This window comes from Pogona vitticeps, chromosome 2 (genome assembly GCF_051106095.1).
Source record: "Pogona vitticeps strain Pit_001003342236 chromosome 2, PviZW2.1, whole genome shotgun sequence".
NCBI lineage: Eukaryota > Metazoa > Chordata > Lepidosauria > Squamata > Agamidae > Pogona > Pogona vitticeps.
In genome coordinates this window covers 248,540,149-248,567,704 of record NC_135784.1, presented here as the reverse complement: position 1 = coordinate 248,567,704, position 27,556 = coordinate 248,540,149, and the positions used below count along the sequence as shown (strand labels likewise).

Genomic DNA, 27,556 nt, shown 5'->3' with positions numbered 1-27,556 from the left:
TGTTTCTGATAGAAATAATCCCCCCTGAAGAAGCTTATTGAATTAACATGCCTACAGAATAATAATAAAAAAGAAAGACGACAAAGGAAATAGTATGAGTAGATGCAGAAGAATTTTGTTCTCTATTTTAAACCTTTGCAATAAGTTTCTATGCCATATTTTGTGTAACGTACATATTGCAAGAGATCAATTATACTGATGAAATAAAAATCTTGTAGTCCAGTCTATCCTGTTTTAACAAAGCATGGGAGTGTCAGGAATGCACTTCTATAACTGTAATGATTACTGATACTAATGTATGTTTAAAAAAATAAGAAAAAATATGACAAGTGTTCAGTATAAAACCAGAGAAACAGTCAATTTTTTTCTTTGTCTACATTTTGGGATCTTCATTTGGACAACCCAATTATTTAGACTAAATACAGGCGCAGATGCGTTCAGTTTGGATGATTTTTTTAAATCCCGGTTGACACATACTTCCAAAGTTTAATTATGAGACTTTGGGGAAATAGAACTGTTTAGTCTTGGCACCAGTGACATGCACTTGCGTCCTGTTTTGCATTGAAGCAAATATAAAAGATTCCCAGATTTCCAAGAATAAAGATTGTCCCCCTGGAATATCCTGCCCAGTAAAATTTGTGATACTCTAGATGCTCCTATCAATGATTCATTATTTATAGTGTCCTCATTTTTACCTATGGCAGTTGCAGCAGGATCATTGTGCAGCATCTAAATCTTACAAATGCATTGTATCATTATTGAAACAACTGTTATTCATCGTGGTCTTCTGTGAATGCATACAAAAGGGTTAACCCAGCGTTGGTCCTCTCGGAACATTCTCGAGCTTTAAGAGAAAAGTAACAAAGTTTAAGGCTGCCTGTACTGTGCATGCTCCGCCCGCTCAAGCCTCAGTTCCGTTTTTCCACCTAGCGACTTGGAACCTCTCGCTTTGAGCTCTGCCTTTTCGATTTATTTCTGCTGATTTTTGGTATTTTTTGACTGGACTATACTGACTACGTGAACTGCTATATCCCTTGACACGGACCTGCTCTTTTTCGGATTCTGCTTACTGTTTTTCCCCTTGAACTTGGCTGCCTTGGAATTTCCCGCCTTTTTTTCCTTGGCTCACAATGGCTCCCTATAGACTTTCTTAGCCTATGTCCCCTTCAGGGCCCTTCAGCCGCTGTGTGCTCTGTGATCGGAAGATACCCCATCAAGACGGGGATGATTGCTGCCTTTTTTGCCTGGGAGAAGCCCATTTATTAAAGGCAGAATCCTGTGTACACTGCAAGGCTTTTACTAAAGCAGCTTTGAAAGCCAGGCAGCAACGTCTGAAGTATCATCTCTGGGAATCTACACTATCTTCCACTAAGCCCTCGGACATGGAACTCACCTCACCATCAGCTACTCCTCGTTCCAAGTCCACAGCTTCTCCTCAACCGTCTACTTCTAAAGCAGGAAAAACCACAAAAAAATCGGCTCCCTCGAAGAAGTCCAGCAAGACTTCAGACTCCGCTTCAGCTCCTTTTCCCAAACCTGTAAAACAAACGAAGACTAAAGCTGCAGTTAAAGCGAAGGAGCCTTCCATCCAGCTCCCTCCTATATCTGAGTCATTGCCATCACCAATTTTGGAGGACTCTTCCAGAGATCGGGAATATTTGTCAGGGGCAGCACCATCTCTGCCTCCTTGACAAGATGAGCCGGTTATTCCACAGAGTGTCTCTTCTCCGACGCCGAGTCAGCTTGCTGGAGCCACCGCAGGCTTGACTTCTGCCCCTCAAAGCCCAGTTTCTCATGGGCGGGGATCCTTGGCTCTTTCGATCTCTTCAGCGCCTTCGAGGTTGAGGTCCCCTCGTAAGAAGCGCTCGTCAAAGAGGAAGCACCATTCTTCCCATCGATGCCGATCGAAACGTTGACGCCGAGACCGTTCCTCCACTTCTGATGACTCTGGGAGGGTTCAATCTAAGAAACATCACCAATGTCAACGGCATTCGAGTTCCTCTGATTCTTCCTCGACATCGACGGATCGACGTTGGAAGCATAGAAAGGTCAAGTACATTTATGTCTCCTCTTCCTCGGACTCTCCTCGACCCCGTCATCATCTGCGTCGAAGGGTCGACATCGAAGTTCCTAGGGCTCCAGCCCCTTTACCGGCAGTGACCGCACCTCCTGATCTTAATGTTCCCTTGACCTCTCAACAGACCCGTTCTTCGACGTCGAAGGACAGGCACGACATCGAGGTTCGACCCCGTAAGAGGAACAGGGATGCTTTTTCATCTGATCCCAATGAAGCTTCTTCTCCTCAATCCTCGGATTCTGACCCAGACCTTCTGACTCAACCTGGTCAGGGTGACCTTCCCGAAGGCGAAGTCGTGCCTTCCGATACGGGAGATCCCCATGCGTCCTCCCCGTCAGAGGATTTTTCTTCATATTCACAAATGCTTTCACGCCTCGCATGTGCACTGAAGTTAGAGGTGGACCAAACTACTGAGGACCTTATATTTGGTGACATCAACCAGGAGAGGTCTCCACCTCCCAGCCTCACCTTTGTACCGGTGATAATAGATATCATTAAATAATTTTGGGAGCAACCTGCTACTTCCCCTTCTATTTCTTGATGTACGGAGAACCTTTATCGTGTCCATGGCAATGACACGAAATTTCTTCTCAAGCATCCTATTCCAAACTCTTTAATCATTGAAACCAGCTGTTCCAAACCTACTGGGAAATCACACGTTACCCCCACGAATAAGGAGGGTAAGAAGTTGGAGATTATTGGAAGAAAAATTTATTCCTTAATATCATTTCTCCTTCGAATCATAAACTATCAAACTGCCTTAGGGGCTTACCAAAAACAGCTTTGGCTCAAGATTCTGCCTGGTCTCAAGATTACCCCAGAGGATGTGAGACAAGGCTTCTTGAATGCTTATGAAGAAGCTCAAACTGTATCAAAACATCAGAGCTTATCAACCCGGCATGCAGCAGAGACCGCTGCCAGGGTGCTTATGTCTGCAATCACTATACGCCAGGGGTCTCAGACATGCGGCCCCCCAGATGATAGTTTGTGGCCCTTGCCTTGCCTGCCCTCCCAATGCGCCCACACATCCTCTGCTGTCAAGAGTAAAAATAAGCCTTGCCTCACTCGCCGGCTCTCTCCCAAGACAGCACCTCTTACACCCTCCATCCAGAACTGCAGCCTGCCAGTCAGCCCACCTGTCTGTCGGCTAAGGAAACTCCTGGGTGGCTTCCTTGGGCTCTTGCTCCACTTGGTGGAAAATCTGATGCGGCCCAGCCTCACCCAGACTCTGTCTCTAGCGGCCCCCAGGTAAATTGAGTTTAAAACCCCTGCTATACGCAGACACGCCTGGTTTCGATCTGCCAATATTCTGGAGGATGTCAAGACCAAGGTGGAGAGCCTTGCCTTTGATGCCACTGGACTTTTCAGTGACAAGACCGATAATCATTTAGAAGAACTCCACAACAAGGCCAAAAAGACGGCAAAATCCTACTCTATACAGCCTCAGCCTCGATTTTCTAAGTTTCAGTGGCGAAAATCCTACTCCCAATATCAACAATCTTCACAGCAATACAGACCATATAAAAACTTACCTCAACAAAGATCTTCTCAGGCTTCTTCCTCCGCTCCCAGCTATCGCCCTCAGCAATCACATAGCAGACAGTATTATAAGCCACCTGCCAAAAAATCCAAACAGTATCTTTTGATTCTGCCATAGACATACACGGAAATCGCATTACCACACGACTTCAGCCATTTCTGGCAAACTAGTCTACCATCACAAACGACTCTTGGGTTTTAAAAACTGAGGCTTGGGCTGGCGGAGTATGCGCAGTACAGGCAGCCTTAAACTTTGTTACTTTTCTCTTAAAGCTCGAGAATGTTCCAAGAGGACCAACGCTGGTGCTGGGTTCACCCTTTTGTGTGAATTCACAGATGACCACTTGAAGAACCATGGTTACAGATAAGTAACCTCTCTTTTTCAGATTCTTTAACTGAATTCATGACTGGCTGAAATAAATTGACACAATAGCCAGCACTTGCAACTGCCCTAAAAGCTTAATGGACCAGGTTTTTAATTAATTAATTAATTAATTATAATTTACTTACTTACTTACTTACTTACTTACTTACTTACTTACTTACTTACTTACTTACTTACTTACTTACTTACTTACTTACTTACTTACTTACACAGCCTTTCACCTTAAGAACGACCCAAGGCAGCTTACATCATCAAAAGGCAGTATTTAAAGCTAAAAACGGGAAGTATACAAATAATAAAAAGGATCAAACAAATACCACACTAAAATACAGTAACAAAAGCAACACCAAAAATTCATTCAAAACAGTATACTAGAAACCCTGGAAGCACAGTTAAATTTATATATTAACTACACAGTAGTACCTCGGTTTGCGAAATGGATCCATTCTACGCGACGTTACATAGTATGGAAATCTCGCGAACCGAAACGCTAATTGCGCTATGAAAGGGGTGGCACTATAGACACAATGCTCCCTGGGAAAACTCTTTCGTAGTGCGAAAAGAAACAAAGAAAAGAAAACAACATAAACGGGGGCTTTATTTTTTATGGATATCAGTTCGTAAACTGAAAATTGCATAAACTGAGGCGTTCGCAAACCAAGGTACTACTATATTTTAATTTCATTTATATATCTGTATAATTTATATAATAAATATATATTACATTTTAACAATAACACTATATAAATGTAACTACTGAAAACATAAATAAAATTTAATATTTATGTTCCTACAAGAGGAGGATACAGTGGGGTCTTGACTTGAGAACTTAATCCGTATTGGAAGGCGGTTCTCAAGTCAAAAAGTCTGTAAGTCAAGTCTCCATTGACCTACAGTGCATTGAAAACCGATTAATCCCGTAACAGGCCGTTTTTGTTCCATTTTGGTTTTTTTCTGGTCTGTAAGTCAAATCTCAGTCTGCAAGTCAAACCTAAATTTTGTGGCCAGAGAAGTCTGTAACTCAAAAAGTCTGTAAGTCAAGCCGTCTGTAAGTCAAGGGTCCACTGTATTTTGCAGAAAAACACACACTCATTATAGCCCAGTTTTCCTTCGCTTCCGTTTTGTGCCCCTGACTTAATTATTCCTAGCTTCTCCCCGTCTGAGCTCTCTCTCTCTCTCCTCAATTTCATCTAGTCTTTGAAGTCCAAGCCATTTCTTTTTCACCATCAAGGACAGCACTGATCTGTTAGCTATCTCCATCCCTAGACTGCTAGAGGATGGAGGTTGCTGACCATAGTAATGATTTTTTTGCATATTCTAAGTGGGTGGTTTCTGCTACAAGCAGCATACAGTAAGAGTATTTAATTGTATTATGTACACATACATTGGCAGTTCATTATTTTCATTTGGAAGTAATAGTAACATTACTGGAGAATCAAGTATAAATCCATGTGTAATAAGTTAAAAAAGTTCTAGTTCACTTACACTGAGTCATATTTACTGAAACGCTAAGCTCAATTTTATAACTTACTCCTTAAAATACTTTTTAAGTCTGAAAGCTGCAGGTTAAATTTGGGATGACACAGAAGCCAAGACCATTGGCCACTAGGTGACAGTCTTACTTTTTTACAAGTTGATGAGAAATGCCAATATAGTTGGCTGTGAAAGATATTTTCTAGTTGTCAGCCTGAAAGAAATAAAATTTAATTGTTCCAAATTTATGCCCACTAGCCTGAGAGTAAGTTCCATTGAAACTCGATATACTTCTAAAAAGGCATGAAAAGAATTGCACTAATAGCATCTTTGATTTAACATTTCTCTACTTAATATTCATACTCACTCACCCTCTTTCTCTGTTGTGGGAGAATAATGTTTATTCCATAATGTCTGTTCCCATTGCCTGCTTCCCTGAGAGATACTCAGAACCCAGATTATTGCACAAGTAGAATCTAGGGAATTTTAACACATACCTACTCTTTAGATACATTTCTAAAGCTTCATTCTGTTAAAATGTTATTGTTAAATATTGTTAAAATATTATTGTGCTCTGTTTTCTCATTTAACATTCTACCAGATATTTGTCTAAAATAATCTCACACATAAAGTCTGGAAGTCACAATAAGACAGTGCTTGCATTTTTTCAGCTGTTGGAGCAAGCATATATACATTTACTAAGCTTATACAGGGGATAACAGGCCTTTATTCAAGTGGGAGTACAGTATAACCTTTAAGAGATTTATGACAGATTTCTAAACCTTAAATGAGATGACTAATAGCAGAAAAGAATCTGAGGCAAGAATGGGCAACTGCTAGGCTGTCATTTCCATAAATTATACTTTACTCATAAACTTTTAAACCTATTAAATACAGCACTGGAAGAGGTCCTTGGGGCAATGCAAAGCTTAAATATCAAGCTGCTCAAAATAAAGTGTACTATTATACAGGAATCACTTCAAAGAAACAAATAAAATAGGCAGTTAAGATATTTAAAGGGGGAATACAAAGCAAATGACAAAAAAATACAAGAGGGTAGAATTATACAAGGAAACTCTGCAGACTAATTTCATTTGGAAAATCTGTACAGAATTATGCTAGCTATTTAAATTAAACTACATTTTTATAACTTTCCTTTTATTAACTTCTATTCATAAAATAATTTACTGCTACTGTTACACTGCTGCAATTTCAGGTAATAAGAACATTAAGATAGGAAAGATTAAAGTAACCCATTGCAATAGCCAGAATCCTACTGGTGTTAATATAGGGTATATGCAAATATATCACAGGTAATTGCAGATGCTGGGACATATCTTTTGTGTGCCTCATCATGCACCTGATAATACAACCAAAATACACCTCAGCACCTTGTCAGTTAGTTGCAATTACCCCATTTCCCTGAAAATAAGCCCTAGCGTGATTTTTCAGGATTCTTGTAATATAAGCCCTACCCACAAAATAAGCCCCAGTTAACTGAAACCCCGTCCTCCACCCTTGTGCAGCAACCAGAAGAAGAGGACATGACTGTATTTGAATAAATGTAGATTCTTGTACATGAAAAAAAAATCCCCTGAAACCCAATGCGGCTTTTTGGAGCAAAAATTAATATAGGATCCTGTCTGATTTTCAGGGAAACACGGTAGCCACACCACATTTAATCAAACCTTATGGGAACACCAGTAGGGTTCTGGCCAATATTTTAGAAACCATTGCATTGTTTTAAATGTCTTTTTAAAAAATCCCTTTGCTGCTAATATAAGATCAATTCAGAGTTAAGCATTATTGAAAATGTAAAAGAGCGGTTCATGTAAAGAAGTTGGGGCTTAAATAGAAAGTGATTTATTTTCTATGAAAGCTAGGAAGGGATTACATGGTGGGAGTCTGTATGTAGCAATGGGTGCCAGAAGTCAGATTCCCACTTTTGCAATTGTTTGTTTGTTTATATGATTACCAAATGCAGGTTTATAATTACGATGTCATTGGCTATTTTCAGAATTTTCTTCAATATGCATTTTAAAAGAAAAAAAAGTCTTGTCACAATTTAATTAGATGTGTTTTCTGGGTATAAAGTATTCAGAAGTGGTTTACTAGTGCCTCCTTCTGGTGGCACTTTGGAACCATGCAGCTTTCCTAAGGCCACATAACTCCATCAGTCACATAACTCCAGGAAATCTTGACTGGTCTCCTAGGAAAAGCATTTGAGATTGGAACTCTGCAACCAGGAATTCCAATACACTAACCTGTACCAGCTGCCCACTTACTAATGGTGCAGTCCTAATTAGCCAGACTGGCTGAAGGCTGGGTGCAGCTGTGCTTAACCCAGACCTCTCCCAGCTAAAGGATGGTTAAAATTAGTTACCGATTGCCATGACCCTGGCAGAGCTTTATACTAACGTAATACCTGTGAGTCTAGGCTGAAAGGAGATTGTATCTGGTGTAACTCACCATTTCTCCAACACCTTTTGGGGCAGGTCTTCTGATGGCCAATCTGTAACAGCACAGCACAGTACAGTGGTGCCCCACTAGGCGCTTACCCCACATGATGTTGAAATTGCTTGACAGTGACATTTTTGCGATCGCTATTGCAATCACAAAACGATGGTTCCAATGGGGTAAATCCGCTTTACATTGATTAGGATCCGCAAAATAGCTTCCCTCCCTTCTCAAAATGGCTGCTTTCCAGCTCCACAAAATGGCTTCCCTCCCTTCTCAAAATGGCTGCTTTCCGGGCTGAAGCTTCGCATTACAGCGATTTTTAACAGCTGATCGGCGGTTCTCTATGGGCAATCTTCGCTGGACGATGAGGTATTTCCCCCATTGGAACACATTGACCGGTTTTCAATGCATTTCAATGGTTTTTTTAACTTTCGCTTGACGACGATTTCTCTCTACAGCGATTTTGCTGGAATGCATTTATCATCGTCAAGCAGGGCACCACTATAGATCCACTTTTGTTGGCAGATCTGAGATCTGCCAGCACAAGGGACTTGTACTAGCCGAAAGGTAGTTGTGATAGCACAGGATGCTTCCATGTTTTCCAAACCAACTACAGCTGCTGTATCTTTGACTTTAGATTGCATCGTAACACAGTAAAATATGTGTAAATGCCTCACACAATCATGAATAACCTGACAGCAATATTTCTTAAAGATTTGTGTTTTTTTCCCCCTTGGTTTTAGGAAGGATTTCTGTGTACATAAAGATGAACCATGTGATACTGTTGGTAAGTCAACTGACAAATAACAGTTATGAAAATTTTAAACATAAAGCCATTAAAATAAAGAAAACCATCTTGGACATTTTCAGTTGATAAAAATTTGAGAGTTGTATCTGTGGATGAATATTTTAACCACTTTAAATGCAAACCTGTGGCGAGTTGTCTTAGTTTGCAAAAATATAGGTTACTTAGTTGGTAATCTAGTAAGTTGATAATGGCTAAACATTTTTGAAATTAGTGGGACTTGCATTTTTGGGGTTCATTCTGTTCATTTAAGTCAGTGGTTCCCAGCCTTGTATAACCCAAATATTCTTGGACTGCAACTCCAAGAAACTCCAGCCAGGTGGTGAAGGCTTCTGGGAATTTTATAATCCAAGAACACCAGGCTTATCCAAAATTGGGAACCACTCATTTAAGTGATTAGCTAGGGCCAAACTATCTTAAGAAATACTTAATTTCCTGTTGCATTAGATCTTTTCATGCATTGGATGTATTTCCATAGAAATATAGGACTTATCCCTAATTAGTACTGTAATGTTTTAAAATGTATGAAACCCACATCTATTCAGGGAAGTGTACTGACAGCCTTCCCTGTGTCAACCTTTCTAAGCACAGAAATGTGACTGCCTGAAAAGGGGAGGCAGCTATCCCTGGGCGGTCTTCTTACATGTGCTAGAATCCTGATGTGGATAATTGGCCCAGGTGGAGATGCTACCTGGGTACAGCAACTTTCCTTTTTTCATACAGCCACATTCCTAGGATTAAAGGGGCTGCTTTAAAACACAACTGAACAGAGTTAAAATTGCTGGTTTATCCTGTTTGTTTTGTTTTGTTTTGCCATGGTCTCAATAGCTTATTTTCTCCTGCCTTACACCAACCAATAAGACAAATAAATAAATAAAAAATGAAAAATTTTGAGTGACTTTTGAGACTAAGCTCCTGGTTAATTGCTCAAAGATGAACCAGGAATCAACAAATCCTGTTTTATTTTTTGAATGCTGGCCAGTTTGTTAGTAAGTGACAAACCAGAAATCCAAGTTGGATATTGTAAAAAGTTTTCCATTTCTGGTTTACCAAGAAAAAGGGAAGGAGGGCGGACCTGGGAAACTACAGGCCGGTTAGCCTAATGTCTGTTCCAGGGAAGATGGTGGAAAGCCTCATCCAAGATAAAATCTTAAAACACATAGAAGCACAAGGCTCGCTGAGAAAAAATTAGCAGGGCTTCTGCAAGGGTAAGTCTTGCCTCATAAACCTTTTGGAATTCTTTGAAAAGGTTAACAGGCATGTGGATGCAGGTGAACCAGTGGAAATTGTCTGTCTGGTTTTTCAGAAGGCGTTTGACACAGTCCCTCACCAAAGGCTGCTGAGAAAACTCCACAGTCAGGGGATAAGACGGCAGGTCCTCTTATGGATTGAGAATTGGTTGAGAACCAAGAAACAGAGAGTAGGTGTCAATGGGCAATTTTCACAATGGAAAGAGGTGAAAAACAGTGTGCTCCAGGGATCTGTCCTGGGGCAGGTGCTTTTCAACCCGTTGAAAAGGAGACAGGGATAAGCAGTGAGGTGGCCAAGTCTGCAGATGACACAAAACTTTTCAGGGTGGTGAAGATGAGAAGGGAGTGTAAAGAGCTCCAGAAAAATCTCTTCAAAATGGGAGAATAGGTTGCAAAATGGCAAATGTGTTTCAATATAAGAAAATGTAAAGTGATGCACAAATGGGTTCTGAGCTGTCCATGCAGGATCAGGAAAGAGATCTTGGTGTGCTGGCGGATAGCTCGATGAAAGTGTCAACTTAGTGTGCGACGGCAGTGAAGAAGGCCAATTCCATGCTAGGTATCATTAAAAAGGGGACTGAAAATAAAACAGCCAACATTATAAGCCATTGTACAAAACACTGGTAAGGCCATAGCTGGAGTATTGCGTACAATTCTGGTTGTCGCACCTCAAAAAAAAAGTTGTGGAATTAGAAAAGAGAGCAAGTAAAATGACTGGGCTGGGGTACCTCCCTTATGAGGAAAGGCTATAGCATTTGGGGCTCTTTAGTCTAGAGAAAAAGTGCCTGGGGGGACATGCTGAGGCGTATAAAATTATGCAGGGGGTTAGATAACGTGGATAGAAGGAAGCTCTTTTCCCTGTCACGCAATACCAGAACCAGGGGACATCCACTCAAACTGAGTGTTTGGAAAGTGAGAACAGACAAAAGAAAATGTTTCTTTACCCAGTGTGTTGTTAGTCTGTGGAATTCCTTGCCATGGGATGTGGTGATGGTCTCTGGCCTAGATGCCTTTAAAAGCTCAGGCTGTTTTTATTCTAATTCAAAACCTGTGCTTTTTCTAGAAGTGAAAAGTTGCATTCAAAAATTGAATAAATTACTAGGATTAGATAGAAGGCAAATAAATATGGAGAAACAAAGCATCTTGCAATTTATAGGGAGATTTGCATACAATTATAGGGAGAAAGAAATAGGACATCCCAGCAGTTTGCTATAAAATATGGTGTCAGCTAAAAAGGGGGTTTAAGAAAAATGCTTATATATTATATTATATATAATATATATATTATAATACCAAGAACAAGTGGGAAATTATGGTATCATAAGTTACTCTAATATCTTACTCAGAAGTAGAGATGGGATATTCATATTTGTATCCCAGGCACCAGAGGTGACTGAGGAAACCAGATCCTCCCCCCAGAATTGACTGATCCACTTACTGCTTGCCATGTGACGCACACAGCCATCATAGTTTATGTCAGACCAATTGTGGAAATAGCCCAGCTGGCCCTTCCCTGCCTCCCTGCACAGCCGACTGTTCAGCAGCTGAGCTAAGAGACTTGTCATGCTGCCTCCTTGCTGGAGTGGTCAGCTCTGCAGGGAGAAGCACCAGTTGGGTTACTTCTGCAGCTGGTGTGATGCAGATGGTGATGGCACACTGAGCAGTAAATGGACCAGCCGGTTCTAGGGGGAGGACTGAGTTTCCTCGGCACCTGTGGTGCCAATATTCATATTTATATTCCCAGGGATACGAATACAAACATCCCATCTCTACTCAGACGTTTGTCTGGCCCTTCTTTTATTTGATATCATATGAGTGCTTCTGAAAATAATTCCTCCAAAATGTATGGTAGAAAATGTTTATGCTTATCTCCTTTTCATGAAGATCCCATTGGTGTCAGTTGCAGAGTGATAAGCAGATCTTAAAATTGCCCCCATTTCATTTGATCATGACTATATCATGCCAACTTGTTGTACTGGGAGACTATTGTCTGTTTGATATCAAATTTGCACTCTACAGTTTCCTAATCAAACAAATCTCTGCTTGTGTCAGTAACTGAGATGCAGCTCAAGCTGCCACATCCTGTGCACACATTTTCTGTGTCCTTTACAAAGAAACTTATTATTGAACTTTAATATTTCAGAAGTGTTACTGGAATTCAATTTTATTCATTCATTTCATTGATTGCTTCATTCCTTTAATTTATATTATGCTTTTGTCTCACTAAAGGGACCCAAGATAACTTATCAAATGTTTAAAAGACAAATGTTAAGATAGATCAGTAGAACACTGCTGCTGATTTCAGGCAAAGATATTTCAGGGGGAAAGTGTGTCAAATTGCTGTTTTGTAGAAAATCTGTTGGATTGACTGGTGAAAGTTTAACTGTTACAGGAGATCAATTGTTCACTCCCCCACCCTCATGGATTTAACCTTGGAACTATTCCAGCTGTGTTAATAAACTACAGGGAGATGCAGAGAACATATATGTATATTTAAAGAAAATCTTTCTTTTACCTAATGCTGTGATGGCTAAGCAGGAGCAGCTGCTCACTTAAGTCAGTTTTTGTTTCTTAACACATGAAATTAATAACAAAGGACAAGACTTGAAACTACTTCTCAACTGGCAGCTGGCTGATCTACATTCAGTAACTGCTGTTTGATGTGGGTTGCAAGTACAAGGTCAATTTTGTTTAATAAGAAATAAAGTAATAAAATTCTGATTTCTTTGATACCTTGTTTGCATCTAGATTCTATAATTGTAATTTCTACCAAAATAGTAAGTGCGAAAAACTTTAAATGTTTGAAGCATCCCACAGATTTCTTACCTGTTAGGTGATCTGTAATAAGCAGCAATCCATGTAGTGGGAGAATAAATATGTGTGTATTGCCTGTATGTTTTTTAATGAAGAACACCAGATACAAAGCATTGAGAGTGAAAAACAGTCAAATGTGACACAGAAGGAAAAGGGAAGGGAATTGACTTGAAATGAGTGAATATAATAGTGAATGCGGTAGAATTAAAGGTAAAGAGAAGATGGGTGGTTGCCTGTTTGAAATTTTTCTATTTGCAAATTGTGAGTGCTCCTGGATTTGATTTGGCTAGACTGCAAACTAGAACTGTTAAACTTGTCATGGTACAGACTGAGGTAGAGGAGGTTTTCTGTAATGCTTTAGATGTGAGTGTTGTTTATGTTGTTGTCCATTGTTTTTATATAACTGATTCTGCATATCCTTTGTTAATTTGTAAACTGAAATATCTCCTTCTGAATGAGAAATGGGGTTATTAGAACCTGATAAGGATGCCTGACTCCTTACAGACTTCCTAGGCAAAGAACAGAAGCCTGTGATTTGTCATAGTTGACATTGTCCCAGTAAAGGATTAATCCCATAATGAAACCAGACAATCAGTGACAAGCATTTCCAAATGCATCTAGGTGTCTCATTATTAGTGTCTTCATTGTTGCAATAATTCTCGTCGTCGTTGTTTAGTCGTGTCCGACTCTTCGTGACCCCCATGGACCAGAGCACGCCAGGCCCTCCTATCCTCCACTGCCTCCCCAAGTTGTGTCAAATTCATATTGGGCGCTTCGATGACACTGTCCAACCATCTCATCCTCTGTCGTCCCCTTCTCCTCTTGCCTTCAGGCAGTGCCAAAACTTGCCTGTTATTACAAGTTTAATTTACATTATTTCTAGGTTCCATATTTAAAAATAGCAAATCTTTAAAAAAAAAACAAAAACAAAGATTATCTCACAGTTATGAGAAAAATATGTGGGCAGAAATGCTTAAATTCAAATGTCATATAGTTATGAAAAATCCTGTTAAGGTCAAGAATAACCTCAGAACCACAGTGATCTGCTATAGGTGCCTGGGGTATTGGTCATTTTAATGTCAATAGAAGGTTTTACAGGATAACATATAACTTTACCGCTTTTCACAACAATTACTTCTTGCAGATTTGTGGCTAAAGTCTCATAAAAGAAATGGCACCCCTTTTTCTGTTCTCTACTTGCTTGTCATTAAAAAAATAGCTTAAAGTAACAGTCATCCTTTTCTTCTTTTACAAAATTCTGTAAAAGCTTCCATTATGCAATATATTGTTGTTCTCATTTGATGAACACAGGTTGCCAAATCTGTTTTGCAACATTTCTTTGTTAATTATGTGTAGGCATCCTTCAGTCTTGAGAGACTATGGTAACGTGCTCTGTCTTGGAACAGTGTCTAGTGTGGCTGAGAAGGCCAATTCAAGAGTGACAATCTCTTCCACACTGAAGACAAATAAGATCTGTCCCCTGTCCAGCTCCCTGATTTTGGCTGGTTTTGGGACTGCCTCTTTGCTTTAGCCTGCTGGGCAAGTGTCTCTTAACTCTTCACACAGTGTTTATCCAGCTTGACAACTAGAGAGAGAGTGTCAGAGATCGTTGAGTCAAGGTACACGGAATTATGGACAACCTCCAATTCTTGTGTAGAGATGATAATAGAGGGAGGTGAGTCCATGCCCTGGCCCATGACTTATGTTTTCTTCAAGCTGATTGTTAATCCAAAATCTTGGCAGGCCTTACTAAAATGATTCATAAGTTGTTGGAGGTCTTCAGCAGAATGGGCAACAACAGCTGCTTCATCAGCGAAGAGGAAGTCCTGCATGCATTTCAGCTGGACGTTGGTCTTCGCTCTCAATCTAGAGATTAAACAGATTTCCATCTGATCTAGTCCATAGATAGACACCTTCTGTTGCAGTTCCAAAAGTGTGCTTCAGCATGACAGCAAAAAACATCCCAAACAGAGTCAGTGTGAGGATACAACCCTGTTACACTCCACTTCGGATGTCAAAGGGATCTGATGGTGAGCCATCAAAAACTACAGTGCCCTTCATATCCTCATGAAAGGACCTGATGATGTTAAGGAGTTGATGTGGGCATTCAATCTTGGCAAGTATTTTAAAAAGGCTGTCCCTGCTAACCAAATCAAAGGCCTTTGTAAGATCTATGAAGGCCACAAAGTGTGGCTGTTGTTGTTCCCTACATTTCTCCTGCAACAGTCTGAGGGAATGTTAATTAACATTATAGGTAAAACACAACACAAACAGCATTTAAAAATGCACTTCATTTTTTTTCTCTTGCTGTTTGTTCACATTACTTCAGTGTATCATTGCTCTTTCTTGCAAAAAGTTGCACGAAACTAAATGATCTACATCTGCCTTGTTATCTTATCAGTAACTTTGTTCCAAACAAGTGCTACTATCATGTAATCTATCTCCCCAGCTATAGTTTTTTAATAGTATTTTCACTTTTAATGCACATTGGAAGCACCTTTTAAAAAGCATATTTCCTTTTTGGGACAACACTCTGCACCCTATAAACTCAAATTTTCTGCATTATTGGCAGGGTTTCATTCCTCTCTTTGCATTCTCCTGCCCTCCCTCATCCTCTTTCACTGAAATTTCTTTATTCTCTCATCTAAAATAGGTGATGTTCCCTGTTGTGTTTTCTTTACACTGAATATTGGTGGCTTATTAATTCTCTATTTCTGCAATTGAGTTTTTTTAATTCTTTTCATAAATACAGTGGTGCCCCGCTAGACGATTACCTCACAAAACTTTATTCGCTAGACGATGAGTTTTTGCGATCACTATAGCGCTTCACAAAAAGGTGTTTCCTATAGGCAATTTTCGCTGGACAATGTTTGGTTCCGTGCTTCACAAGACGTTTTTTTTTCGGGACCATTTTTTGCAAGATGATGATTTTGACAGCTAGGTCTGCAACTCACAAAATGGGTGTTTTCGGGACTGTTTTTCGCAAGACAGCGTTTTTGACAGCTGATCCGTGCTTCATAAAACGGTTTTCCTATGGGCAATTTTCGCAAAATGACGATGATTTCCCCCCCCCCCCATTGGAACACATTAAATGCATTCCAATGGGGAACTGCATTTCACAAGACGATGTTTTTGCAAAACAGTGATTTTCACGGAACAAATTAACATCGTCTTGCAGGGCACCACTGTAATAATTTCCCTCTGCATGAGACATTGTTGCGAACTGGAGAACGGATCTCCTCCTCTCTAACACAGCAACCTTCTTTCAAAATACATGTTCCCCACTTACTGCACATAGGCTATTAAAGTCCACTTGCTGTGTAGGAAGGAAAAATTTGGGAGAAAAGAGTGGAAATGGAAGCACATTCTCTGTATCTGTGTGGAAGGGGAGAGTGAGTTGGGCAGCCATGTTGAGGGTGCGCATGCCAGCTATGAGGTTCCCATTCTGTATGCTGACCCACATCCAATTCAGCCTTTGAGACAAAAATAAAGTTCTGCATCTCAGGTCTAGGTAGATGGGTGTGGAAGTATATAGGTTTCAGTAAATCTCCTTAGTATTGGCTTCCCAAAGGAAAACTTGGAGTAGCTTTAAGTTTTGTAAAGTATTGTTTTGTCATTAAGTCTTCAGTGAGAACCCTGCTTAATACGTTGTCTACACTACCTACTCAAGTAGAAGTAGGTGGAACCTCCATTAAAAGCACAATATTTGTTATTAAATTATGCTGAGGAAGCCTTGCCATGAAGAAATGACAATTTTTGCATCAGTTGACAGTTTTTTCAGCAGGGTAGCTCAGTGTGTTGAGACTCTTTTTTTTTCAAGGATGAGAGATATAGCAAGTTATTTTCATTTTCTTTATATTCCTAACAACTGTTTTGAAGTGGAATCTGCCCAGCAGATCACTTTGGGACTTGTGATTCTGTTCTCCTGAAGGTACTTAAAAATTGAGGGATTGCTTTCTTCCTTTGTGGAAACATAGGACATGTAGAGTACCTTTTAGCTTCTGAGTTTTCTAAATTTCTCCTTCTCCACCTTTTGCTCAGTAATAGATTCTGAATGGGTGAGAAAGAGGCATGATAGGGAGAATTGGGATCATTCAGCAGTGAAATATCTGTCAGTAACTAGCTAGACGAGCTAGTACCTCTCAATGTAAGTTAAGAGATGTTATTGTGAAGACTATCAAGGTAGTGATAGTGTGGATGGTGTGTTTCACAGAGCGCCTTGAAGGAAAGAACTTAACTTGAAAGTGAATGCAATAAAAAGAAATGTATGGATTACTGTGTTCCTGAGCCATAACATACTTTTGTGTGTTTACTTTTTGTTCCTTCTTTAGCATTACTCTGCAGTTTAAAAGAAATCCTCATAAAAATCTATATTACGAAAAGCATTTAATATATTTTGTTTTAATATATGCATTTCAAAACACATTTCATGTATGAATATGTATTTCTAAATATATTTTAGTTCATAATAAATGTTTGTGGTGTGCAATTTTATAAGCATAGAAATCCCATCTCCACAGCTGGTAGCGCATGGTTAATGGAGCATGGTACTGATGAACTCATGAACATTCATAATCCCTTATTGCCTATTGCTCTTACAGTTATCCTTAAATATATTCTATGGTGTTTCTGCATATGGCTACAGATTCTGACAGTGAACATATGAGAGCTATAATTCAACAGATTTTAGCGTTAGAATCTATTTTCATGCCAAAGCTGAGCAAAAGAATGTGTGAAGTAATAGCAAGAGACTTTGTACAAAGTTGTACAGAAAGGCTCTTTCACTACTGCATACTTGCCAGTTGCAAGTTATAGATTATGTCAGATTTGACAGAGGGTATGCCCTCTGGCTGAGCATGGCAAAACAACAGCAATTGTATAGAACTCAAGAAAATTCCAACTGATGGCAACTATTTCCAGGGTGTTGTATGTACCAAGTGGTTTACCATTCCTTTCTTCTGGAGGTTATTTGGGATTATGCATTTTACCCAAAGCTTAAATAGATTGACATTTCTGAATGGGTATGGAGTGGAGCAAATCCTCTTTTCTAAAAACAGAGCAGTTGTTTAATGTGGAAAATATATGCCAGTGATGGTGAACCTTTTTGAGCCAGAGTGCCCAAAGTGTCGACACAAAACCAACTTATTTTTTTCAAAGCGCCAACACTGCAATTAAACCTGAATACTGAGGTTTTAGTTTAGAAAAACAACAGCTGCCCTTGCACTGCAAGGGTTAAATGCTTGTGTTTTTTTTCTAGGGGAGGTATTAACAGAGAAATACTTACCAGTCCTCCAATCCCCTGTCAGGCTAGACCAGTAATGGCCACCATTGCACCCCTACACTGGACCACCACCAGCAGAGGGGAGTGCCAAAATCTGGGATCGGAGGATGGGTAAATATTTCTCAATGGTGACTTATGGCTCATGTGCCCACAGAGAGGGCTCTGCGTGCCAGCTGTGGCACATGTGCCATAGGTTCGCCATCACTGATATATGCCATTGGTTATCCCACTGTATTTTTTATGAAATGATAATGGATTTAATTTCTGTGAAGGTTTCTGGCAGAAACCCAGATCTGCCAATGAATCACTGAAACGTATTAAATGCAAGATATGTATTGTAATATTTGAACTCAATGTTGGGAAACAGTGTGCAAATTCTCTAGCACTTCAAATTCTCTAGAAGTCTCTTCATTAGGCCACTTGGTAAAAAAAAAAGCTGGTGGGAGAGCTGACTTGAGTGACTCTGTCTACAGTCATAGGCCAAATACCTGTTGCATAGTTATGCCTTTGTAACTTGAAATTGTGAAAATGGTTGCATGTATAAAAGGAAGAAATATCCAGTAAACAGTTCTCCAGGAACAGCTGTACAGTTTGTTGGATAATCAGTTGCACAATCCAGCACATAGTATGAATTTACACAGACATAACTTTGCACTACACCAACTGCAATATTGAGGCAATTTGGATTTGATTTAAGTCATGAATTAAATTTCAAAAAAATGATTTTTTGATTATTTGTTTAATTTTTATGTAAATCGTAATTTAAATAAATTCTTTAAAAAGAACATTGATTTTTATCCACCCTGTATTGAGGATTTTTCAAGACCACTGGCATAAACAAACATACAGTTTTTTAAAAGTATACAAATGTGTAAAATCCAGGTTATGAGGCTCTTTTTTTCTGAGTATATGTTCCTTCCAGTTACTAGGCGAACTACTCAATTTGTCTGCTCTTGATTTTAAATGCACACAACCTAAAATAAGACTGAATTCTGTTAATATAAAAACTGAAACCCTCTTTAGTTCTGTTTTTTACCTATCAGGAAACTCCCCACTGCTAATTTGCTTTCCATATGACCTAATGAAGAATTTTGGGAAATTTGCAAACACATACAGATTTTGTGACATTTTCTTTGGCTTCTTGAATGAATTGTGTAATATTTTTTTTTTCAATGTTGTCTTTGTGAAGATGGAAAGGGAAGACTTGGGAGATTTTTGAAGAACAGTATGTGAGCACATTGGCTTTCATGGTTACATTATTCTGTTACATTGGTTCATGTGCCTTGTCACTGCTACTTCTTCTTCGTGGTCTCTGTGAATGCACACTGTAGGGTTATTCTGCACTTGTACAGAGGTTTCTGGAATATTCTAGAGCTTTAGCATGCATTCGCCAGGACCGCCCCCTGTACATGCGGTCCACCTATCATGGCGATTGCCTCAATTCCTTTTTGCCGCCACTGAGGTTTCATCTCTCAGTGAGCAGAGCTCCATCCACCTTCTTTCTTTGTCTCTTCACGAGTTCACTACGGGCAAAAAGAGTAGGAGAGTTAGAATGACATATCATCCCTCTTTTCCCCCCAGCCTGGCCCCCTCCCCCTTCCTGTCATTTTATGGTCCAGACAGGGCCTTTCAAATGGTGCAACACTTGCCCCAGCAAGATCCCCCTCTCTGATGGACACAATACATGCCTCTTCTGCCTTGGGGAATCCCACCAGTCTTCTTCATGTCTGGCCTGCAAAAGACTCACAAAACAGGCACTTAAATGTAAACAACAGCGTTGCTCATCCTTCCTTTGGGATCACTCTCTCCAACCTCAACCATCTGCTATGGACACCATACCAATCCCTCCATCCCACAGCCCAGCTCCTTCAATCTACCTCACCTCCATCAGGACCGGCACTGGCCAAATCCAAATTGAAGTTGACCTCCAAGTCCAAACCTTCAGGATCAACATTGAAGTCAGGATCGACTTTGAAACTGGCCTCAGCATCCGACTACTCTAAGCCATCTAAAAAGAAGAAAAAGTTATTTACAATCCAAGACTTAATTGTCTGTAATTGTCTGTAGTTAATCAAAACTGTAGCTTCCAAAAAGACAACCAGGCTTTAAAAGTTTTAGCTGGCCCAAGGATTGTAAATAACAAACTTGACGGTATGTGATCAAGCTAGATTTACAATTAAAGACTCTAGACCAGGGGTTTTAAACTCAGTTTACGTGGGGGCCGCTAGAGACAAAGTCTGAGTGAGGCTGGGCCGCATCAGATTTTCCACCAAGTGGAGCAACAGCCCAAGGAAGCCACCCAGGAGTTTCCTTGGCCGACAGGTGTGCTGGCTGGCAGGCTGCAGTTCCGGATGGAGGGTGCAAGAGGTGCTGTCTTGGGAGAGAGCCGGCGAGCGAGGCAAGGCTTTTTTTTTACTCTTGACAGCAGAGGATCTGTGGGCACTTTGGGGGGGCAGGCAAGGCGAGGGCCACAAACTATCATCTAGGGGGCCACAAATGGTCCCCGGGCTGCATGTTTGAGACCCCTGCTCTAGACCATCTGGGCAAATTTGGATACATTGTGTGAATTTAGACTGAACTGAATTGGAAAAATTTCAAGAACTGAACCAACAGCAAAACCTTTAAATATCACTCCTTTTATTTTCTTTTTATTTTCTTTCTCTTTTTTTGGAATTGTGTTTTGGAATAATCATGGAATTATAGAACAGCAGATATTTCTAGCAGTGACCTTACGACAGCCAAAACTTTCAAACACTGATTTTTTATTTTTATTTATCTACTTATTTATTCCTTTTCTCTCCCCTCTTCTTCTTCTTTTCTTTTTTGGGAGTTCCCTCTTGGACTAGTTATATATAATTGACCTTAACCCTGTGTTGAGAATAGAATGGATTGAATGCCACCCCAGCTAGCAAAGAGTGGAAATAACCTTTGAAACTCTGTTATATTAAATTGTAAAACTACTAGTCTGCCTAGACAGAAATACTAGATAGCTCTGGAAGTGGCCCCTGTTTTGTATTAGTGAACTTATAAACTGAATATAGAGCTGTGATGACAAGGTACTATTGATGACTATTGATCATAAGGTATTATTGATATACTGACTATAATTGAATAACTAAAAGGTGGAGAAGGCAGTGTAGCAGGTCAGCAACTCTGGGGGACTGATTGGATAATTTGGGGGAAACTACTCATGATGAGCCTACCAAATCTTTCTAAAAGTGCCAAAAAACAGCTTCAGCACCTTCATCTGGGGCTCCCAATCTAGTATAGCAAAGATTTATTGATACAATGCTATTTCAAGAAAAAATTCAGAAAGATCTACAAGCAGTGCTCCAGAAGATTCAAGATACAGATGTATTGCACAAAGAGAAGACAAAGAAGAATCAAGAAGAATCAAGAAGAAACCATGAAGAAGCCAAACTTAATCAACAGAAACTGGAAGAAAAACTGGGTAAAATCTACAAACAGATCTGCATGATGAATATGTAACTCCAAGATATCGAGCAAAACACCACAAAGAACCAACAAAGAATTGAAAAATTGGAAAACAACATGGATCAAACAGAAAAGAGATTGGATGAATTGGAAAAAGAAAACCCAAACTGGTTCAGGCTAACAAAAATCTAACAGATTCAGTTGCAGTAATGGAGATGGAAAGAGCCTCAAAATTCTTAGATTCCAAAACATACCAGAAGACAAACAGGAGGACTTACCAGAATTGATGGCAACCATTTTGGCAGAGGCACTGGAAACTGGAAAAGAAGAGTTGGAAAATGAGATGGATCAACTACAGTATATATATTAAATTCTTCTCCCACCAAGATCTACCCGTGTCACCCATGCGAGCCAGGAGGTGAGGCTGAGGAGCCGGATGCCGAGAGAGGCCCGGAATGAGAAGACCAGAAAACGGGCCTTCTCGGTGGTGGCTCCTCGCCTATGGAACAACTTACCTCCTGAGGTTCGCGCGGCTCCCTCGCTGGGCATTTTTAAGAAACAACTAAAAACACTTATGTATAGGCAGGCTTTCCCAACAGCTAATCCCTGACGATCTTTTTTCTTCTTATATTTTTTGATCTTTATTTTTGTTTATTTGTAATGTTTTTATAAAATTTATTGTTGTCAAATTGTAAGCCGCCTAGAGTGGTCGAACATGACCAGATAGGCGGGATAGAAATGAAATGAAATAAATAAATAAATAAACATTAAATTCAAGTTATGCAAAAAAGAATAGAATACCACGTGAAGTACACATAAAGTTTATGAAAAGATCGACAAGAGATGAAGTATTGCACAGGACTAGTGAAGACCCAATACAATACAGACAAAAGGAAACTGTGGTATTGAAACAGATACCTTGGAGAATAAGAGAGGTGAGGAAACAATATCAATTTTTTACTACCAAACTGAATAGGAAAGGAGTGAATTTTAGATGGCTGGTACCTGAAGGGATCCTGATCAACTGGAACTCAAGAAGATTTAGGCTTGAATCCATATATAAAGCAAGATAATTCCTTGAAAAACATATAACCTTCTTCGAAGAAGAAGCACAGGGGCAAGATATAAATGAAGAAGAAAGTAGAAAACAGAGGGAGAAAACACCAGAAGAGGAGAGTGAACTAAGTGAAGAAAAGAGTCAGAAAAAGGATATTGGAGAAGATTTGAACAAAATACAAAGAGAAAAAAGGAATACCAGGGCAACAAAACCTAAATATAAGTAAACAAGATGGAGAACGAAATTGGGATCTTCTCAGTGAACATCAACGGCCTGAATGCGCCAAGAAAAAGGAATCATGTCTTTTCAAAACTATAAAAAACTAAAACAGATATAATCAATATATAATTCAAGAAACGCACATTAAAAAGCAGCATTACAAATATTTTATTTACCCGAAGATTGGGAAACTCCACTACTCAGCTGTAGAACAAAAGAAAAGAGGGGTAGCTTTATATTCTGATGAAGAAGGGAGAATCTTAATGGTAGAAATAACAATAAACTAAAAAAAGATTTTGATGATAGCAATATATGTACCTAATAGTAAATAAGAAAAAATCTAGAAGCACGTTGTATAAATTAAAAGCCTGCTATGTATTGTAGTTGTATTAACAAATGATTATAACCTGAACCCAGGTTTCATGATGTTAAGTAAGCAGGGATGGATTTTATAAATAATAATAAATAAAAAATAAAAAGAAGAAAAATTCATCTCAGGACTCACCTACCAGTAAATCTAAGCATACTTCTCAATCTGCACCCAACTATGGTTCAACTATGCTCTTACACTGTCCGTACTGTACCAAATGACCGCCAGGCTTGACTCTCCTTTGGGAGAGGATAAATCTAATCTCCCACCATCAGGCCAACCACCATCCTCTGTCTGCAGTCAATTGCCTGAATGGGGAAATACCTTAGCTGAGGTCTCAGCAATCACCCAATCGGCATACTTGAGCCCCAAGTCTATGGGTTGCTCTGTCTCTGCCCCAGACTCAGATTCAATCTCCACTTTAGCTGATCCAGTACCACCTCGCAAACGAGCTCGGAAAATGCATAATGCACCAGAGACCAGCTGACCTGATGTCGAGCATGTATAAGCTCCCCCAACATTGGGGTTAACATAAGCAATTAATAATGAGCTTAAAGACCACCAGTAGTGAATAATTAGTTGGACTGTGTTACTTGGCCTGCGGTATAGATGTTTGTATTTTTAGTGGGGGACTTTTAGTGGGTGGGGAGTGTTTGGGAATTTTATGTGTGTGCATGTGTCTGGTCTCTGGGTGTCTGTGAATTTTGTTGTATGTGTATATACTTACAATGACAATAAATTATTATTATTATTATTATTATTATTATTATTATTATTATTATTATTATTATTATTATTATTATTATTATTATTGGCATTGCATGATGCTCAAGCTCAATACTGCTGCCCTAAGCAAATTACTCTTTATGAGCCTCCAACTTATTACAAGCCTCAACCTAAGTGATACCAAGATCAATCTTACCGACACTGGCAACTTGATCCCAGGTTCTATACCGAGTTTAAACACGATCAGGAGGTGCAGTTTTGTTGAGGTGAGAGCCAGTTGGGTTTCAGGCATGCTCCTGATACTGAACAGGTATCCACCCCCCATAAACCAGGGGGGAAAGGATGCCACTAGGAGAAGCGGTGTCTGAAGCAGCAGAGATGACAAAAGGAGGGAAATGGAATTGGCAAAGTCTGGTTCCCCCTCCGAAGTCGCATCTGAGTGCATGAACCGAGGAGAAAGCCATCTTGGCAAAGAGCTGGGAACACTACAAGCAGAGAGTGAGAGAGTGCAAAAGGCTGTTGGAAATATTTCAACCAGTGACTGAGCAAATTAAAATATGTGTTCATGTAAGGAAAATCTCCATGGAACCAAATAACTATACAGAAAATAGATATAAAGAATCAGCAAAATGGACTTTACCTTTTTAAAAAAAATCTTGCTGTCACGGTAGAAGCGACTCCCCCCCAGTGTAGATCGTGGAGAAGAAGAGGAGCAAGGAGAAAAAGGGAGAAGGGGGAAAAATTAAGGTTGCAGTGATATCTGCTGACAGAAGACTTAAACAACATTCCTTTTTTACTTAATTTAAGAAGAAGGGGAAAAATCAATATGGTGACAAAATGTGGAAAAGAGAGAACTCAAAGAGGTTCACCAGCACAAGAACAAAATCTCAGTGGGTTATTGGGGCAAGAGTCATTTAAGGACTGGCAACAGAGTATTCAAGAGATGCTATCTACATGGCTACACCAATTACAAGGGAGGGATGGTTCAACTATGTGTACAAACGAAAGACTTAGGGATGCAAATGACTGATATTAAAAATCAAAATAAAAAAGAAGTAGCCAGAACAGTTGAGACATCAAAAAAAAAATCAGAAGAAAGACTGGTGATCATGAATACAGATATGGAAGAACTAAAACAGGAAAGCGAGCAAGATGAAATTACTCCATTAAATCTACAAATGGAAAGAGCCAATGACATATTTAGATTCCAGAACCTACCAGAACAAAAAGAAGATACAGTGCAAGTGACTACTACTTATTTAGCATTGCTCATGGAGATGCGACTAGAGGATGTTCAACAAACTATAAACACAACACAAAGAATTAATACAGCATACAGCAGGGGAAAAAATTTCCCCAGAGAAAATCATGTTAAATTTATGAGAAAGATCTTTTGAGATAAAGTCTTAAGAAATATACAAGGCAAGGAACCTAATACAAAATATAAAGAAATTAAGATATTGAAACATATTCCATGGCAAATAAGACAGAAAAGGAGACAATATGTGGATTTGACATCCCTCAATTATGTATAAGTGGTTGGTGCCTGAAGTTGACCTTTTTGAATTCCAGGAGCAGAATTATTATATTAACCCAAAAATGAAGGCAGAAAGTTTTATGAAAACAAAGGACAAGTGACAGGGCAGAAAAGAAGAGAATAAAGCAGATGAGAAATTAGAAGAGGACAAATCAAGTGGATCATCAGGATCAGAGGCAGAAAGAAGCTTGACTAAAGCAGAAGAGCAAGCGAGAAACTCTAAAGGAAAGTGCACTATAAAAACAAGAGGATCCAGGAGGAGGAAAGAAAACCTCAACAATAAAGATGGACTAAATGAATAAAATATGAAAGTGAAAGATGAAGTGGTTAAAGACTGTAGGATAAAATGGGTATAAAATGGTAGAAGACTATTAATGTTCAAAAATCAATAACTGTTAAAGAAAATGTAGATAAGGTGTTTTATAGATGATATATGTTTTACTGATGGTACACAATGCCAACGAAGTTTTTTTCAAAGGCACAAAATATTTTTAAATAGTGTGGGAAATATATTTGCAAAGGCTTTCATGGCTGGTATCTAATGGTTGTTGTGGGTTTTTCGAGCTCTTTGGTGGTGTTCTGAAGGTTGTTCTTCCTAACGTTTCACCAGTTTCTGTGGCCGGCATCTTCAGAGGACTGGAGTAGGAACTCTGTCCATGCTCTGTTGCTGTTTGTTGGATAGTTGAGTATTTATAGCTGTGGGAACAGCTTTTGTCTTTTTTCAGGAGATAGGGTGATCAGCATGTTTTTGTTGTGATAAAGGGGGGGGGGAGATTATCTGTCACTGTGATTGATGGGTGTCATTAGCTGGTCTTTTTTGTGCAATGACCCCTGGTTCCCTGGCCCTTGTGGCTGGGTAGAGTTCGTTGACCTTTTGCAGGCTGTATTTTTCAGAATTGGAAGCCAGGTCGTGTTTAGTGAAGCTCAGTTTCTCAGCACTGAACTCAACCATCTGAATTGGGTCCAACAGGCAAATGGCTACTCCAAAAATGAAATCACAAGAGCCATCAAACCAAGAAAACAAATCCAAACTGAAGAAGAAAAACAGCCACCCACAAATAAAGTATTTCTGCCATACATCAAAGGGGTCACGGACCCTACAAATAGTATTCAAGCCCACCACAAAAATACAACAAATGTTACGGTCAGCAAAGGACAGAAGGGACCCCCTCACCACTGCAGGAATATACCAGATACCTTGCGGTTGTGGCCAGGTATATATTGGAACCACAAAACGAAGCATCCACACCAGAATCAAAGAACATGAGAGACGCTGCAGACTAAAACAACCGGAAAAATCAGCAGTAGCTGAACATGCCCTAAAACAAGCTGGACATGAAATTCTATTTCAAGATACTGAAGTACTGGACAACACCAGCAATCTGTATGTTAGACTGCACAGGGAAGCCATTGAAATCCATAAACATAAACAGAACTTCAACAGAAAGGAAGAAGGCCTAAAACTAAACACGGCCTGAAGTAATAGATGAAGATTATCTTTAAAAGGGACTCAAAATAGGGAATAATTTTATAATTAGACTTGAAAGAAAGTTTGGAAAGCATAGACTAAGGAAGAATGTGAAGGTCCAATTATGGAGTAGATAGATTAGTAACTATAGTAATACTGGGAAAATCTGATGTTTTTCTTTTTATCTCTCTTTGTAGTATAATTGTACAAGTTGATGTAAATGTACTATCTCACTCTCTGGAAATTTAACCTTTCTTTATCCATACCTCCCTCCCTAACCCTACATTCCATTCCCCATAGTTCTACCTCCATTGAAAAGAATAAAAAAAAAAAGAAGACAGTATGCCTATTACTACCCCTATGACTCATTGGGATCACTGTCCTCTCCTCAGTACCATACAAGGAGAGAGCCCCTTTATGAAATATCTTCTGATGACATATGTGGAGTCACTGTATTCCCATACATTGATGATTGGTTGCTAGTCACTCCTTTCTATTCCAAGGCCTTAATTGATATAGATCTCACTCTGTCCCTCTTGGCAGTTCTGAGATTCGGAGTCAACATGGACAAATCTATCCTACAACCCTCTCAACTGGTGACTTACATAGGGGCTGTCCTAGATTCATGACAGGCTCATGTCTTCCTTCCACAAGAACGAG

At 39.5% G+C, this 27,556-nt stretch overlaps 1 protein-coding gene and 1 long non-coding RNA gene across 4 annotated transcripts in view; one reads left to right on the top strand and one right to left on the bottom strand.

Moving 5' to 3' along the window:
- The window catches only part of ADAMTS19 (ADAM metallopeptidase with thrombospondin type 1 motif 19), a 217,564-nt gene that overhangs the window by 90,014 nt on the left and 99,994 nt on the right, over window positions 1-27,556 (top strand). For all 3 annotated transcript variants that reach the window (XM_020797556.3, XM_020797558.3, XM_020797555.3), the window contains exon 7: window positions 8,678-8,721. In XM_020797556.3, coding sequence (XP_020653215.3) covers window positions 8,678-8,721 — 44 coding nt within the window. The remainder of the gene's footprint in view (window positions 1-8,677; window positions 8,722-27,556) is intronic.
- Window positions 16,651-20,112, bottom strand: LOC144586990 (uncharacterized). Its single transcript, XR_013542107.1, has 2 exons — window positions 19,967-20,112; window positions 16,651-19,816 (listed from the first exon to the last, which is right to left on the bottom strand). It is a non-coding gene; the product is annotated as an uncharacterized LOC144586990 (long non-coding RNA).